This window comes from Theropithecus gelada, chromosome 1 (genome assembly GCF_003255815.1).
Source record: "Theropithecus gelada isolate Dixy chromosome 1, Tgel_1.0, whole genome shotgun sequence".
NCBI classification, from domain to species: domain Eukaryota; kingdom Metazoa; phylum Chordata; class Mammalia; order Primates; family Cercopithecidae; genus Theropithecus; species Theropithecus gelada.
This window is the reverse complement of record NC_037668.1, coordinates 70,015,944-70,031,707: the sequence shown is the minus strand read 5'-3', so window position 1 is coordinate 70,031,707 and position 15,764 is coordinate 70,015,944. Positions and strand designations below refer to the sequence as shown.

Here is a 15,764-nt window from a genome sequence, read left to right as displayed (position 1 = left end):
ATAAGTATTTCGGGCTGGGTGTGATCACTCATGCCTGTAATCCCAGTGCTTTGGGAGGCTGAGGTGGGAGGATCGTTTGAGGCCAGAAGTTTGACATCAGCCTGGACAACACAGCAAGACCTTATTTTTACAAAACATAAAAAATAAAAAAAATTAGCCCAATGCAGTGGTGTGCACCTGTGGTCCCAGATACTAGGGAGGCTGAGGCAAGAGGATTGCTTGAGCCCAGAAGTTCGAGGCTGCAGTGATCTTTCATCTGGCCACTGTACTCCAGCCTGGGCAACAAAGCAAGACCCTATATCTTAAAAACAAAAAGAACGTATTCAGAGCTTTTTCAAAACACTTAGTTCTATTTCACTCCATGCCCCCAAATAATATGTTATTATACAGCTGTTAGTGTGTTATGATGGCTTCTTCCTAAATGTGGATAGTTTGTAACTCAGTTTAATGTATACTTGAATACTGCTTATGTTAAAAGGAATTCCATGCTTTTCTATTGGTAATGGAATATAATACAGTAAATAGCTTATATTGCAGCATATTCATTAGCTAATGCCTGGCTTTTAGTACTCATATTCTGGTTGTGACATTCTACTCTTTCTTGATACATATTAGTTTTCAAAAGATTTGGAGATTTATGCTGTTGGCACCAAATAAAACCATGTAAATATGGATGTAATTGAATGAGTTAATATCATTGTTCAACTATACTTGATGCCACAGAGATTTGTTTGTGACTTGGAGGACTTCGAAATTTCCCGACTTCAATGTGAACCTTAGTCTTCTTTTGTGAGATTTCCTGTTGGTTGTTCAGTTGCTTGGGTAGGGAGAAGACTGGTATATGTTTGTTCTTTCAGTCAATAAGCCTAGGGTTCAGGATGTCATTTAAGGACAGTGATCTAGAGGAAAAATGAATAACACTGGGACTAAGGCATTGAAGCTAGAGCAGATTAGAAAGATAATTAGAAGTTAGAATTTGGTAGTAAATGGTAACTTATTGGAGGTACTAAGGGTGTTGATGTTTGGACAATTCAGTATATGAGATCATTTTCCCTTGCCTGAGTTTTGAACTGACTGAGAAATAAGAACCTACAGATGAAGAAGCAAGACAGTACCTTTAAAAAAATTAGCTTTTTATTCAGGTAAAAATCACATACTGTGAAGTTCACCATTTTAAAGTGTACAATTCAGTAGTTTTTAATATATTCACAAGATTGTGCAACCATTACCACTATCAATTAGGCCATTTTCATCACTCTAAAAAGAAACCTCCTAGCAGTGACTTCCCATGTGCAATCTCCCTCTCTTCCCCCATCTCCTGGCAACCACCAGTCTACTTTTCATTTCTATAGATTTGCCTATTCTGGACATTTTATATAAATGGAAGCATACAGCATGTGGTCTTTTGTGTCTTTTTCTCTTAGCATAAGGCTTTCAAGGTTCATCTATGTTGTAGCATGTAAAAGTACTTCATTCCTTTTTATGGCTGAATGAAGTTGCATTGTGTCTTACATGGTTATTACTTAGATAAACCATATTTTGTTTATCCGTTCATTAGTTGACAAGCATTTGGGTTATTTTCACTTTTTGGCTTTATGAGTAATGCTGCACATTTGTGTGCAACCAATCATTTGTGTGCATGGTTTTGTAGGAACATTTAAATTCTCTTGGAGATATATATGCCCGTAATTGCTGGGGTTTATGGTAACTCTGTGTTTAACTTTCAAAGGAGTTGCCTTTGTTTTTGATAAAACCTGTATTGTAGAACGTGACTTAGGTTTAAGAGCCAAATGAGTTGGCTGACTTTCTGCAGGCCCTCATCCCCATCTGTCAATGGGACAGTTCACCCTAGAGGATGTTTGGGTCAGCAGAGTGGACACACTCAGATCATTGCCTTGTAGAATCCTGGATGGAGAGGGAGGACAGAGACTGAGGGCTGGGCGTGGTGGCTCAAGCCTGTAATCCCAGCACTTTGGGATCCCAGCCGAGGCAGGTGGATCACCTGAGGTCAGCAGTTCAAGACCAGCCTGACCAACATGGTGAAACCCCGTCTACTAAATACAAAAAAGTAGCCAGGCATGGTGGTACAGGCCTGTAATCCCATCTACTTGAGAGGCTGAGACAGGAGGATTGCTTGAACCCAGGAGGCGGAGGTTGCAGTGAGCCGAGTTGGCGCCATTGCACTCCAGCCTGGGCAACAAGAGTGAAAACTCCATCTCAAAAAAATGAAAAGAGTCTGAGTCCCTGGTACTCAGTTCTTTTGTTAAGTTAGCTCTATGTACTAACCAATTTACCTCTTTGGAGAGGAATGGGCTAAGAGGCCAGGAGTGTTTACTGAAGTAATTCCTCATAGAGACTAAGAGTTGGAAAAAAATTAGTCTGCTCTAACGAAAAGTAAAGAGTTAAGCTAGAAACCTGAAAGCCATTCTTAGATGAAAAGGCTGTGCCATTTTATCCAGGAAGGAAGTATATTAAGAGAAGATGATGAATTCAGTTTTAAACATGGTAAATTTGGGATTTCCGGGACAGAATGTTAGATATTTGTTTGGAGATCAGGAGATTGATCTCTGCTAGAGATGAAGATTTGAGATCTATAGAGATGAAGATTTGAGATCTATCTACATATAGGCAACTAAAATACAAGACTAGGTAGATCACGCATACAGTAAAACACTAGAAAAGGATGTCTAGTAATTTTTTTTTTTTTTTAATCTGCTGTGCTATGTACAAAACCCTGACCCAGAAGCAGGTCATCTGTGAGTGGTTTAGCGCCAGGTTCCCCACGAAAGTGTGTTCCATGACAGCTGAGGGGAAGGCTGCCTTTTCAGCCACACCCCATTTCCCAGGATGAGGGGCTGTCCACGCCGGACTCTGGTCCCAAGGATGTCTAGTAATTTTTATATCTGAATTCCTTGTGGTTTTATTGTGCTAACTGATGTTTCTGCTGTATTTTGCTATGAGTGGCTGATTTCCTTCTGGGTTTTGTGATTTTTAATTATGAATACAGTTATTTTGAGGTCTTACCTGTGGGAATTTTTCCAGGCTTAGATCAAAGGTGATTTCCTCCAGAGAGAATGTACATTTGCTTCTATCAAGATTGGGTGGGAGATACAACCATCCTAGGGCTACCCTAAACAAAATTCTAGGTATGAAGCTTTTTTTTTTTTTTCTTCCCTGAGACGGAGTTTTGCTCTTATTGCCTAGGCTGGAGTGCAGTGGCGTGATGTTGGCTCACTGCAACCTCTGCCTCCCAGCTTCAAGCGATTCTTCTGTCTCAGCCTCCCAAGTAGCTGGGATTACAGGCACATGCCGCCATGCCTGGCTAAGTTTTTTGTATTTTTAGTATAGACGGAGGTTTCATCATATTGGTCAGGCTGGTCTCAAACTCCTGACCTCAGGTGATCCGGCTGCCTCGGCCTCCCAAAGTGCTGGGATTACAGGCCTAAGCAACTGTGCCCGGCTGGTATGAAGCTTTTAAAACCATAGGGGAAGATCAGCTTGTGGTTGTAAAATATCAGGGAAGACACCCTTGCACTGCTGTCACAGTCCCTGATCCTCTCCCAGCACCGAGTGCCGAGGTTAAAAAAGTAGTTTTCCTGGCAGTTTACTTGGTTGAGAACTGAACATTGCTGCCTCTTGTACCTTACTGCTGTCATAGTCCTGGATCCCCTCACCAGCCCTAAGTGCTAAGGTTAAAAAAGCAGTTTTCCTGGCAGTTCTCTTGGTTAAGATCTGAACGTTGTTGCATCTTGTACATTGGGTCCCATAAGGTCTTGGAATTGCAAGCCAGAATTCATAGTGCTTCGCATATTGCCCTAAAGGTGAAGGAAAGCTGGTATCAGTACTCTGCATACCTTTCTAGTTTCCACTGTTTCACTTAGTTTTTGGATTCTGATCATACCTGATTTTCTGTCAAGTTTTTGATTTATATGTAAAGATTTTAAGATATTTTACTCAGCGTTTTAGTTATTTTCAGTGGGTATGAGATCGAGCCATCCATCCTGTCACTCTGGCAGAAATAGAAATGTCTTATCTGTCTCTCTCTTCAGTGTATGCGGGATAATTATTGGATGCAGGGACTTCAATCACCTTTTAAACCAAAGGTTACAGACTTGGAGCAAAATCCAGTTTCCGTTTGGCCCACATAGTATTTAGGAAATGAAAATCAGGGCCAGGTGCAGTGACTTATGCCTGTAAGCTTAGCACTTTGGGAGGCCGAGGCAGGAGGATCACTTGAGCCCAGAAGTTCAAGATCAGCCTGGGCAACATAGCGAGACCCCATCTGTATTTTTAAAAAAAGTTAAAATAAAAAATCAAGAGATTGCAGATAAAATTTTGGATTTTTTTGGTTTCTCTTGAAAAATTGGAAGTTCTTAAAATGCTGGGCGTATAATGCTCCTGCCTAGCAACAATTGACTAGAACTGGGAATAGCCCTGATCCCTTCAGACTGAACATGCTCTCTTTAGTTGCTCACAGTTCTGCCACTTGTGCAGTATATGCATATGTATACACTTAAACCCATTTTACCTTATCGCATTTATGTTACCATTAGGCATTTGTGGATCATCCTTCTGCCTAATGAAAATACTGATACTCTCCCATGTGCTCCGTAGTAGTGCTGATAGACACTTTTACATTTGTTGATTTATTTAATTCTAACAACAAGCTTGGAGTTTAATCCCCTTTGAATAAAGTTATGTAGGTGGTATTAGCCCCACGTTACAGATGAAGAAACTGAGGTTCACTGAAGTTATATAAATTCTTTAAGGTCTCAGTAGTGCCACTGTTAGAATTTCAACCTAAAACCTAGAATTTGAATTCAAAGCTCTTTCGGTTTCAGTGCTTCTCTTTACTACTGCTGCTGCTGCTATTACTGCTACTACTACTACTACTATTACTACTACTTTTTGTTTTTTTTTTAAAGCAGTGGAACTGCTTCTTAGATGAAGTCTTTGTGAAGTCAAATATTTAAAACCAATAAAGGTAGCACTATTTTGCTGGAGGAATAGATTTGGTGGGGCACTTATTTGGGGGTTGAAACCTGCATGCTTAACTCTGGTAGCTTTTGGGCATCTTTCTAGAATCCCTAGGACTCTACTAAAACAGTTTGGACACTCTCTATAACATAGCCATAATCATTTGTTAAATCTTATGAAATCTCAGCTTCTTTAGATGTTACAGATATAATGTATCTATTTCTGTTATGCCGCCTGATAATGTCTGTAGGCTTCCTGATATGTTTGTCTGTCTTAGTGTAATCCCTCTTATGACTCAGTGGCATTTTTCTTTCATGTAAGTTTGTGTTCTGATAAGGGTGATTCTTTTAGCATTTTACTTCTGTTTTGAGAGTGTTTTAAAGTAAATCTAAAGTGAGACTTACGATTTAATTTAATTTACTTTGCAGCATCTGATAACTAACTCTTCTTTACTTTTCAGATTCTCTTTGTGGCCAGATGGGTTTGTATGGACAGGCTTGTCCATCTGTAACTTCATTAAGGTGAGTGCTCTTTTTTTTTTCTTTATTAGAACATGCAACATTTTAAAAGTTAGACTGGTCACCTTATATTGCAATGAATTTCAGGGTGAGATTCAGAATAAAGTATTGTAGCTTGTTTTGTCAAGTAGTGCAATTTGGCGGAATGGAGTGATATTTCTGCTTACTGAAATTTTTGTGGTAATGGGATTTGGATATGCTTTTAATCTTCATTTAGTGAACTGAGTATAGTGTGGTGGTAATTTGTACATGAAACAACATAATTAACACTTCTTTGTGTTTCTTTTAAAAAGACTAATCTGGGCCAAGTGCGGTGACTCACACTTGTACTCCCAGCATTTTGGGAGGCTGAGGCGGGTGGATCACCTGAGGTCAGGAGTTCGAGACTAGCCTGGCCAACATGGTGAAACCCTGTCTCTACTGAAAATACAAAATAATTGGCCAGGTGTGGTGGCTCACACCTGTAATCCTAGCTACTCGGGAGGCTGAGGCAGGAGAATCGCTTGAACCCAGGAGGCAGAGGTTGCAGTCAGCTGAGATTGTGCCATTGCACTCCAGCCTGGGCAACAAGAGCGAAACTCCATCTCAAAAAAAAAAAAAGCTAATCTGCTTTCTACTCAATTTAATTAGAACATAGTAAATTTTGATTGCCTTTGTAGCAATCAAAGTAAGACTGAAGATACTAATTTTAATTTCTTTCTAAGGGATGGTAAAAATATAATATCTAGATTTCTCTAATTTACAATAAAACATGAGAAATGTAAAAAGTAGGAACTGTTTTGTTGTGTACGACCCTGTGGTTTCAGATTTTTGAAGTCACCAGATCAGTTTTGCCAATCAATTAATATGTGAAGTCAAATTAGCAAAACAGATAAATATATGACTGTTTTTGCTGGCTTAGGCTTCCATGTTCTACCTTCACATTGGCCCCTGAAGGATTGTCATGGTTCCCAGAGTGAAAAATGATCTAAACCTAATCTGCTAATTGAAATCTTAGAGTATGAAGTGTTGATGGCAGGACCTGCTAGTTACATGTGGTTGTGTAGTCAGCCATATCGTTTATTCATCTAGCATATTGAGCATCTACTGTTGTCAGGCACTGTTCTAAATGTTGGGGCATAGCAATGAGCATAACATGTAAAAATCCTGTAATCATGGAATTTACATTTTGGTGGAGGGACAATTAATAAAGAAAATAGTGTAAGTATCTGTTAGTGATATGATAAGGGTTAAGGAGAAAAATAGAGAAGAGGAATAGGAAATAATAGGAGTATGTGTTATTTTAGACAGGCCAGTCCTAAGGGAAGCCTTCACTAAAAAAGGGGACATTTGAATGAAGATCTTAAAGTATGATGGAGTGAGCCATATATTGGATAAGTGGTAGTTGAGCATTCTTGAGGCACAGAGGGAGTGCAGGAAGGTCCAAGGCGGGAGGCTGCCTTGTATGTTTGAGGAGCAATGGAGGAGGTCATTGTGGTTGCAGCAGCGTAGATGAGGAAGGGTTATAATTGCCCAGCTTTGGAGGGCAGAAGGAGAGAGAGGAGAGATTACAAAATTGCCAGAACCATGATTGGGAATGAAGGAATCCTTACGCTTGAGAGCAATCCTGATTTTCCGGAATGCCACACACACACACACACACACACACACACAGACAAAATGAACAATGAAGTTACCTTTGTAGTTTTTATGTACTTGACGTTTTGCAAGTCAAGGCTGACTGTCCTATTTCTCAGTGGAAAAGTTTTTTTTTTTTTTGTAAAATGACTGTTGTTTCTTTAGCGTCCACTTTCTACTGATTAGACTTCCTTAAGATATTTTAGTTGTGTGAAATGCTGAAACACTCATATATTAAGGTAATTGACTGAAATTTTAAATCTCTGTGAATACTATATTTATGTTTAGGTTAAGCCCTTTTTTTTTTTTTTTTTTTTTTTTTTGAGACAGAGTCTGGCTCTGTCGCCCAGGCTGGAGTGCAGTGGCGCAATCTCGGCTCACTGCAAGCTTCGCCTCCCGGGTTCACGCCATTCTCCTGCCTCAGCCTCCCGAGTAGCTGGGACTACAGGCGCCCGCCACCGCGCCCGGCTAATTTTTTCTATTTTTAGTAGAGACGGGGTTTCACCATGGTCTCGATCTCCTGACCTTGTGATCCGCCCGCCTCGGCCTCCCAAAGTGCTGGGATTACAGGCGTGAGCCACCGCGCCCGGCCAGGTTAAGCCCTTATATGACATTGGGTTAGGAATAATATGTGTGTAACTTTTGTTTGATGAAAGAGAAGAGGTAATATAAGTTATGTTACAATTTACTCACTGTGTTATAATTCCTTAGCACAATATTCTACAATCAGAATTGTTTGGGATATAACTGTATATCTAGCATTTAATTTATAAACTGAGAAGCCCTATGGCATCGGAGTCATGATATTTATTGTCCTTATGTATGTCTTTCATTTCTGTAATATTCTGTATGGTCCACGTCTGAAACAGAGGATTCCCATTCTTAGATTTGTGTATAGAAGACCATTGTCTGTCACCGATTTTTCTTAGTGGAAGCCAGTATTGTTTTGAGACGAAGAAGGGAAGAAAAACTGGATTACTTAATAACCACAATAAATTTTAGTCTACTTCCCGTAGAGTCTTCCCCAAACCAGAAATGGTCCCTGCAAACTACACTGCCCAAATAGGAGTACAACCAGAAGTCTTAAAGTAACTCAAACCTACTGAAAAACATTGCTTGTTTGCCTTATCTCTCTTGTATATACTACCATGTATATACTATCTGTATATCTAGAAAGTGACTAACCTCAAGACAGGAAGCAAATGAGTTGGTGGAGAAGAACTGGTCATGTGGCTGGGAATCAGAAAATGGATAGGCAGGTGGGAGTTTGTAGGCACAAGTATGAGTGGGAGTGGACAATTTATGTGTAAGTGAAGGTAGTGAATAGAAGGAAAGTATAAAAAATTTGTTGGTTGGAAGAGGGTAGTTAGTAAATGGATTAAAACTCCCTCAGTCTCCTTAAGTATTTAGGGTAAGGTAAACAAGTACTACTTTCTGTGGATGATATTGGATCCTTGTTTAATCTGACTTTGTTAGAATTGTTGTTAAAATTAGACTTGCTGTATTTTTATGATTACAAAGTAGTACATATTTATTGTAGAAAATTTGGGAAAACAGAGCTTGCCTTTTTTATACCAGTAGATATTAAATGTGAATTAGAAAAAGGCCCTCTAAATTTGCCTTAAAAAAATGACTGCAGAATAGTTTGTAGTGATAGTTAAGTATACTCTGTAATTGTAAGCAGATTGCTCTGACACTTTGGTCTACTTTACTTGCCAGTATAGGTAGAATTGCATTTCAACAAAAGTAACTGTAACAACATCATATTCTACATGAGACTATTTTAGCATTCAGGATTCTCTAGGGAGGCTGAAACCATACCAGTATTTGAACAGAGATAATACTTTAATAGAATTGATAACTAGATATAAATGTTAACTAAGTAACATAAAGGATAAAAACAAAACTAAAATATCACGAAGATAGACACAACAGGAAGCAGCTACTGCCCATAGGGCTCAGGGACCAAAGGGAACGAGAAAACATTAGGAACTTAGAGGAAAGTCCCCGAAGAAATGAAACTTAGACCTCTGAGAAGCTGCTGCATGATCGATGCTGGTGTCTGAGCTTGGAAGAGGGGTTCTGTAAAGTTGGGACCCAGACCTTGCTGGCTGATGCTAGTGTCTCTCAGTGGTTTATGGTGAAGCTAGTTCTGGAAGTGTTGGAAACACTGCAAGCTGGATTCACTTGTTGCTACTAGAAGGACCTGCTGCTATAGGGCTGAAGAAGCCTGTGTTGGGGAAATGCTCTTATGAAACCTAAAGATTACATAGGAAGATAGAGTCTTTTCTTCCTCCTCCTCCAGCCTTGCAGTTCATCTTGAGTGCCTCTTCTTGGGAGAGCTTTTACAGAGAGTCTTAGTGCAAGCACCACAAAGCAGAATACGGGTAGGGGTGCTGCAGTTTGGAGCTGAGGGGCAATAACCTAATAGCTGCCTTCCTTGCTCCAACAGACTGCTGAGAAATAGGGTACAAGAAGATATTTTCTAAGATGTTTTGCAGCTAGTATTTATGGGATTTGGTAGAGTACTGCATATTACTTAAAAAATCCTCAGAAGTTTTTTAAACACTGTGAAATTATATTAAAAATTTATGTTAAGATTCACAAGTATTTGCAGTCTGAATCTATTGTATTTATATCCTGAGTTTGGGTGATAGAGTCTGGATAGTGAGGGATAGCAGGCCATTCACATCTGTTCAATTCCTGAGTTTTGGATAGCAAGAGTAAGAGTTCAGAGAGTGGGGCCAGGTGCCGTGGCTCACGCCTGTAATTCTAGCACTTTGGGAGGTCAAGGTGGGCGGATCACGAGGTCAGGAGTTTGAGACCAGCCTAATCAATATGGTGAAACTCTGTCTCAACTAAAAATATAAAAAATTAGCCAGGTGTGGTCGCGCTCGCCCTTAGTCCCAGCTACTTGGGAGGCTGAGGCAGGAGAATCGCTTGAACCCGGGAGGCAGAGGTTGCAGTGAGCTGAGATTGTGCCACTGCACTCCAGCCTGGGCGACAGAGTGAGACTCCGTCTCAAAAAAAAGAAAAAAGTTCAGAGAGTGATGGATATAATTTCTGTTAAACAGTAGAATCTTAAAAGTTTAGCAGAATCTTTTTGTTTCCTGAGTTTGGATAAGATGGATTTGAATCCTCAGATGTACCTGTATTTTATTTCCAAGTACAGATTCGGTAATAACAACAGCTTACTGAAAAAGCAAAAGCTTTTCTTGGCTATTTGCTTTATGTATACGAGTGAATATGTTTGTATCTCATATGACATACTTCTTTTACATATTGTAACGATAGACTATTTTTTGTAATTTTATTTTGTTTCAGTTTTTAATTTTTGTGGGTAAAATGTATATTTATGGGGTACATAAGATATTTTGATACAGGCATGCAGTGCATAAGTGGGGTATATTCATCACCTCAAGCATTTATCCTTTGTGTTACAAAGAATCCAATTATTTTAGTTATTTAAAAATGTACAATTAAATTATTACTGACTATAGTCACCCTGTTGTGCTATCAAACACAAGATCTTAGTCACTCCTCCTATTTTTTTGTACCCATTAGCCATTCTCACTCTCCCTGACGCCCCACTACTCTTCCCAGCCTCTGGTAACCATCCTTCTACTCTATCTCCGAGTTGTTTTCATTTTTAGCTCTCACAAATAAGTGAGGACATGCAGTTTGTATTTTTGTGCCTGGCTTATTTCACTTACCATAATGACCCCCAGTTCCATCCATGTAGAAAATTACAGGATCTCATGTATATATGTACCATATTTTATCTATTCATCTGTTGATGGACGCTTAGGATGCTTCCAAATCTTGGCTATTGTGAACAGTATTGCAACCAATATGGGAGTGCAGGTATCTCTTTGATATGCGGATTTGCCTTCTTTTGAGTGTATACCCAGCGCTGGGATTGTTGGATCTTTATGGTAGCTATACTTTTAGTTTTTTTGAGCAACTTCCAAACTGTTCACGGTAGTGGTTGTACTAATATACATTCCCTCCAACAGTGTACAAAATCCAGTGTTCCCTTTTCTCCACATCCTCTCCAGCATTTGTCATTGTCTGTCTTTTGGATAAAAGCCATTTTAACTGGGGTGAGACGACATGTTACTATAGTTTCGATGTGCATTTCTCTGATGATCAGTGACATTGAGCACCTTTTCATACACCTGTTTGCCATTTGTATGTCTTTTGAGAAATGCCTATTTAGATCTTTTGCCCATTTTAAAAATCAGATTATTAAATTTTCTCCTATAGAGTTATTTGAGCTCCTTATATATTCTGGTTATTAATCCTTTGTCAAATGAGTAGTTTGCAGATATTTTCAGCCATTTTGTGGCTTGTCTCTTAACTTTTTTGATTGTTTCCTTTGCTGTGCAGAAGCTTTTTAACTTGATGTGATCCCATTTGTCTATTTTTGCTTTGGTTGCCTGTGCTCGTGGGGTGTAACTCAAGTAATCTTTGCCCACTCCAACATCCTGGAGAGTTTCCCCAGTGTTTTCTTTTAGTAGTTTAGTTTGAGGTCTTAGATTTAAGTATTTAATCCATTTTGGTTTGATTTTTGTATATGGCAAGAAATAGGGGTCTAGTGTTACTCTTCTGCGTATGGGTGTCCAGTTTTCCCAGCACCTTGTTGAAGAGGCTATCCTTTCCATCATATGTTCTTGGAACCTTTGTCAAAAATGAGTTCACTCTCGATATATGTATTTGTTTTCTGGGTTCTCTATCCTGTTTCATTGGTCTATATCTGTTTTTATGCCAGTACCATACTGTTTTGGTTACTATAGCTCTGTAGTATAACTTGAAGTCAGATAATGTGATTCCTCCAGTTTGGTTCGTTTTGCTCAGGATAGCTTTGGGTATTCTGAGTCTTTGGTGGTTTTATATAAATTTTAGGATTTTTTTTTCTATGTCTGTGAAGAATGTCATTGGTATTTTGATAGGGAGTGCATTGAATCTTTAGTTCGCTTTGGATAGTATGTACATTTTAACAGTATTGATTCTTCTAATCCATGAACATGGAGTATCATTCCTTTTTTTGGTGTCTTCAGCTTCTTTCCTAAATAATTGATGGTTTTCATTGTGGAGGTCTTTCACTTCTTTGGTTAATTCCTAGGTATTTTATTTTATTTGTACCTATTGTAAATGAGATTACTTTCTTGATTTCTTTTTCGGATTGTTCGCTCCTGGCATATAGAAACTCTGGTTTTTGTATGTTGATTTTTATCTCCTGCAACTTTACTGAATTTGTCAGTTCTAGTAGTTTTTTGGTGGAGTCTTTAGGTTTTTCCAAATACAAGATCATATCATCTGTAAACAAGGATAATTTGACCTCTTCCTTTCTAATTTGTATGCCCTTTATTTTTCTCTCTTGTCCGATTGCTTGAGCTAGGACTTCCGTTAATTTGGTTTGGTCAAAGCAAAATAGGTTTGCTGTTTCTTAGGGCTTGTAGAAATGGGACCCTTTCTGCATTTCTGAATTACCTAACATTTATTAGAGGATTTATTTTATGATTCTCACATGTATGCAGCCTGGGATACAGTAGTACTTGTAGTAGTTTCTGGTGATATTTAATACCTTCTACCTGAGATCACTTCCTCTTACATTTTTCTGTATTTATCCTTTTTTATCACTCATTTTTGTTAACGCTTCTTCCTTAAAGATGCCTTTTATTATTGATCTTATTTGTCTACTTATTGTATGCCAGGGAACACATAGAAATATTTGAGTGCCCCAGATGAATTTCCTGTCCATCTGTTTCCTCATTTCCCTGCTCTTGAAATTGATGACCCTGCTGTTTAGAACTACCAGAAGAAGGTAGATTTATTTCAAGCGTTCTTGCTGCCTCATTTCTAGAGGCATACTTGTATTGATAAAGCAGCTGTGGTATATAGACTTAAGATAATGTAGATACAGGTTCACATCTCTCTCTGCCACATATTAGCCATGTACTCTTGGGTAAATTACTTTTCCTAATTTTGCTTTAATAGAGTTGCTAATGTTTACTTCACCGCTCTTACTTCAAAGCATCACTGAATATGCTGGTGAGTTAAATGTAAAACGTGCTTGCTAACAGTGCACATGGTGCAAAATTATACTGAAAAATAAAAAAGTAATTGTATGATTTGACTTAGAAAGCTTATCATAGGCAAGCTTTGTGGTTCAGTGGCACTCAATGCAGAAACATATCTCCAGGCATTTGGAGCACCCACTCTTCTAAATTAGGAGTTTAGGCTATACTCCCCTTCCCATACAGAGGAAGAGGATTCAAGGAATTAAATTTATACATGAGGAATCTGGCATATTTTCTCCTCTTTTCTAGTTTCTAATAGTAGAAAGCAAAAAGGTTCGTCATTTTTAGAATAAAAGAAGGAATGGGACAGATTTGTGTCCTTTGCTAACAGTATAAAAACATGGGGTAGAAGAAAGTTTACTGTTTTCCTTTGTTCTATTTCCCCTTCATCCTAAATTCTAAGATTCTAGAATATCTACCAGTAGTATCAGGTTTGCCACTGATCTTCAGGCTAAGGATGTTGCTGACATTTAATATTATATGTTTACTATATTTAATACAGTTAAAAGTTTAGGCTTTTGGGTCCCAGACAGTGGCAGAAATAGCCTTTGCATTATCATGCCATATTTATCATTATCATTTTTATTAATTTTTTGGAATTAGTAAAATCTTTATTAATGTACATGTTTAGATATGGCATGTTCCAATTAAATTATGAGTAATGAGAAAATCCTCTTAAATTTGACCATTACAGAAACTTTCTCTAAAATGCATTTTGAGTTTTCTGATATGGGAGCTAGTAACCTTTTGTGGCTATTTAAATATAAGTTAATTAAAAATAGGTAAAATTAAAAATTCGCTTCGTTAGTCATACTAGCCACATTTTAAGTGCTCACTCGCTGTACATGGGTAGTGGCTGTCATATTGGACAGCATGCAGATATTTGCATTGTTGGAGAAAGTTCTGTTGGGGAGCGCTGGTCTGTTTTATGTTTGATTGAGACAGGGTCTTGCTTTGTCGCCCAGGCTGGAGTACAGTGGCACTGTTATGACTTGTGGTAGCCTCAACCTCTTGGACTTAAGAGTTTCCCCCACCTCAGTCTCTAGGGTAGCTGGGACTGACTACAGGCGCGTGCCATCATGCCCAGCTAATTTTTAAATTCTTTGTAGAGATGGGTCTCCCTGTGTTGCCCAGGCTGGTCTCAGAGCTCTTGGGTTCAAGCGATCTGCCCTCACTGGCCTCACAAAGTGCTGGGATTTACAGACATTGGCCACCGTGCCAGGCTTAACAGCACTAGTCTGGATCACCCTAAGTATAATTTAATCTTTTTTTTTTTTTTTTTTTTTTTTGAGACAGAGTCTCGCTCTTTTGCCCAGGCTGGAGTGCGGTAGTGCGATCTTGGCTCACTGCAACCTCCACCTCCCGGGTTCAAGCGATTATCCTGCCTCAACCTCCTCAGTAGTTGGGATTACAGGCGCCCGGCTAATTTTTTGTATTTTTAGTAGAGAGGGGGTTTTGCCATGTTGCCCAGGCTGGTTTCAAACTCCGGAGCTCAGGCAATCCGCTTGCCTCGGCCTCCCAAAGTGCTGGGATTACAGGCATGAGCCACTACCCTCAGTCATAATTTAATCTTTAAGATCCTAATGTCCTAAGGCCTCCATTTCTGAACACCAGATATTGAGGAGTACTACTGACTGACTTATTCATTAACTTAAGGACATAAAGTTGCTTTTGTGACTGAATACTGACTTTGGTAGATACCATTTATGGTGTTCTTACTGTTAGACCAGGCATTATTTAAGCACTTTTAAGTTTATTAAGTTCCCCCAACAATTCTGTGAGGTCAGTACCATTATTATCCTTACTTCATAAATGAGGAAACTGAGGTAAAGTTAATTAACTCAAAGATATATAGGTAATTAGGGATAGAGCTGGGATTCATATTTAGGTCCTTATCCAGTGCCCATGCTTTAACCATTTAATTCTACTGCCTCTTAGCTATAAGTATTTATTGTAATTTCAGGCTTTTTTCTTAAATGAAGGCTGCCAAACAATTTTCTTCTTAATTGAGGACACTATAAAAAATAAGTAAAAAAGAGAAGTGTCAATGCAGGAGACTGTAGAAAAAGGTAATAGAAAACCAGCGCTTTAATTTTGGAATACTAAAATTGAAAAAAAAAATCTTGTTTAAAATTGATAAAATTTTTTGTTTTTTTGTTAACAAAAGACATCAGGTTTTTTTTTTTTTTAAATTTCAGGGAGATGGAGAAATTTTGAGTTTTTATGAGGGGGAATCATATATTAGAGGTAATAGGGAATAAAAAGCATCACTGAATATACTAGTGAGTTCAATATAAAACACATGCCTACTAACAGTACATATAGTGCAAAATAGTACTACTGAAAAATAAAAAAATTGTATAATTTGATATAATAAGCTTATCATAGGCAAGCTTTATGATCCAGTGGCACTCAGTGTAGAGACATCTCTAGGCATTTGGAGCATCCACTTTTCTAGATTAGGGTTTAGGCTGTACTCTACTTGCCATACAGAAAACTTGGGGCAGTGGAGATTTCCCAACTCCATGCCTAGGCATACCTCTGGGTAACTGGTGGTTGCCCATTGGAC

The 15,764-nt window shown here is 38.6% G+C and overlaps 1 protein-coding gene across 2 annotated transcripts in view; it reads left to right on the top strand.

Annotated features, from left to right (window-relative positions):
• Positions 1 to 15,764, top strand: part of FOXJ3 (forkhead box J3) — a 147,968-nt gene that overhangs the window by 19,147 nt on the left and 113,057 nt on the right. For both annotated transcript variants that reach the window (XM_025405848.1, XM_025405843.1), the window contains one exon: positions 5,438 to 5,498. In XM_025405848.1, coding sequence (XP_025261633.1) covers positions 5,455 to 5,498 — 44 coding nt within the window. In that variant the 5' untranslated portion in view covers positions 5,438 to 5,454. The remainder of the gene's footprint in view (positions 1 to 5,437; positions 5,499 to 15,764) is intronic.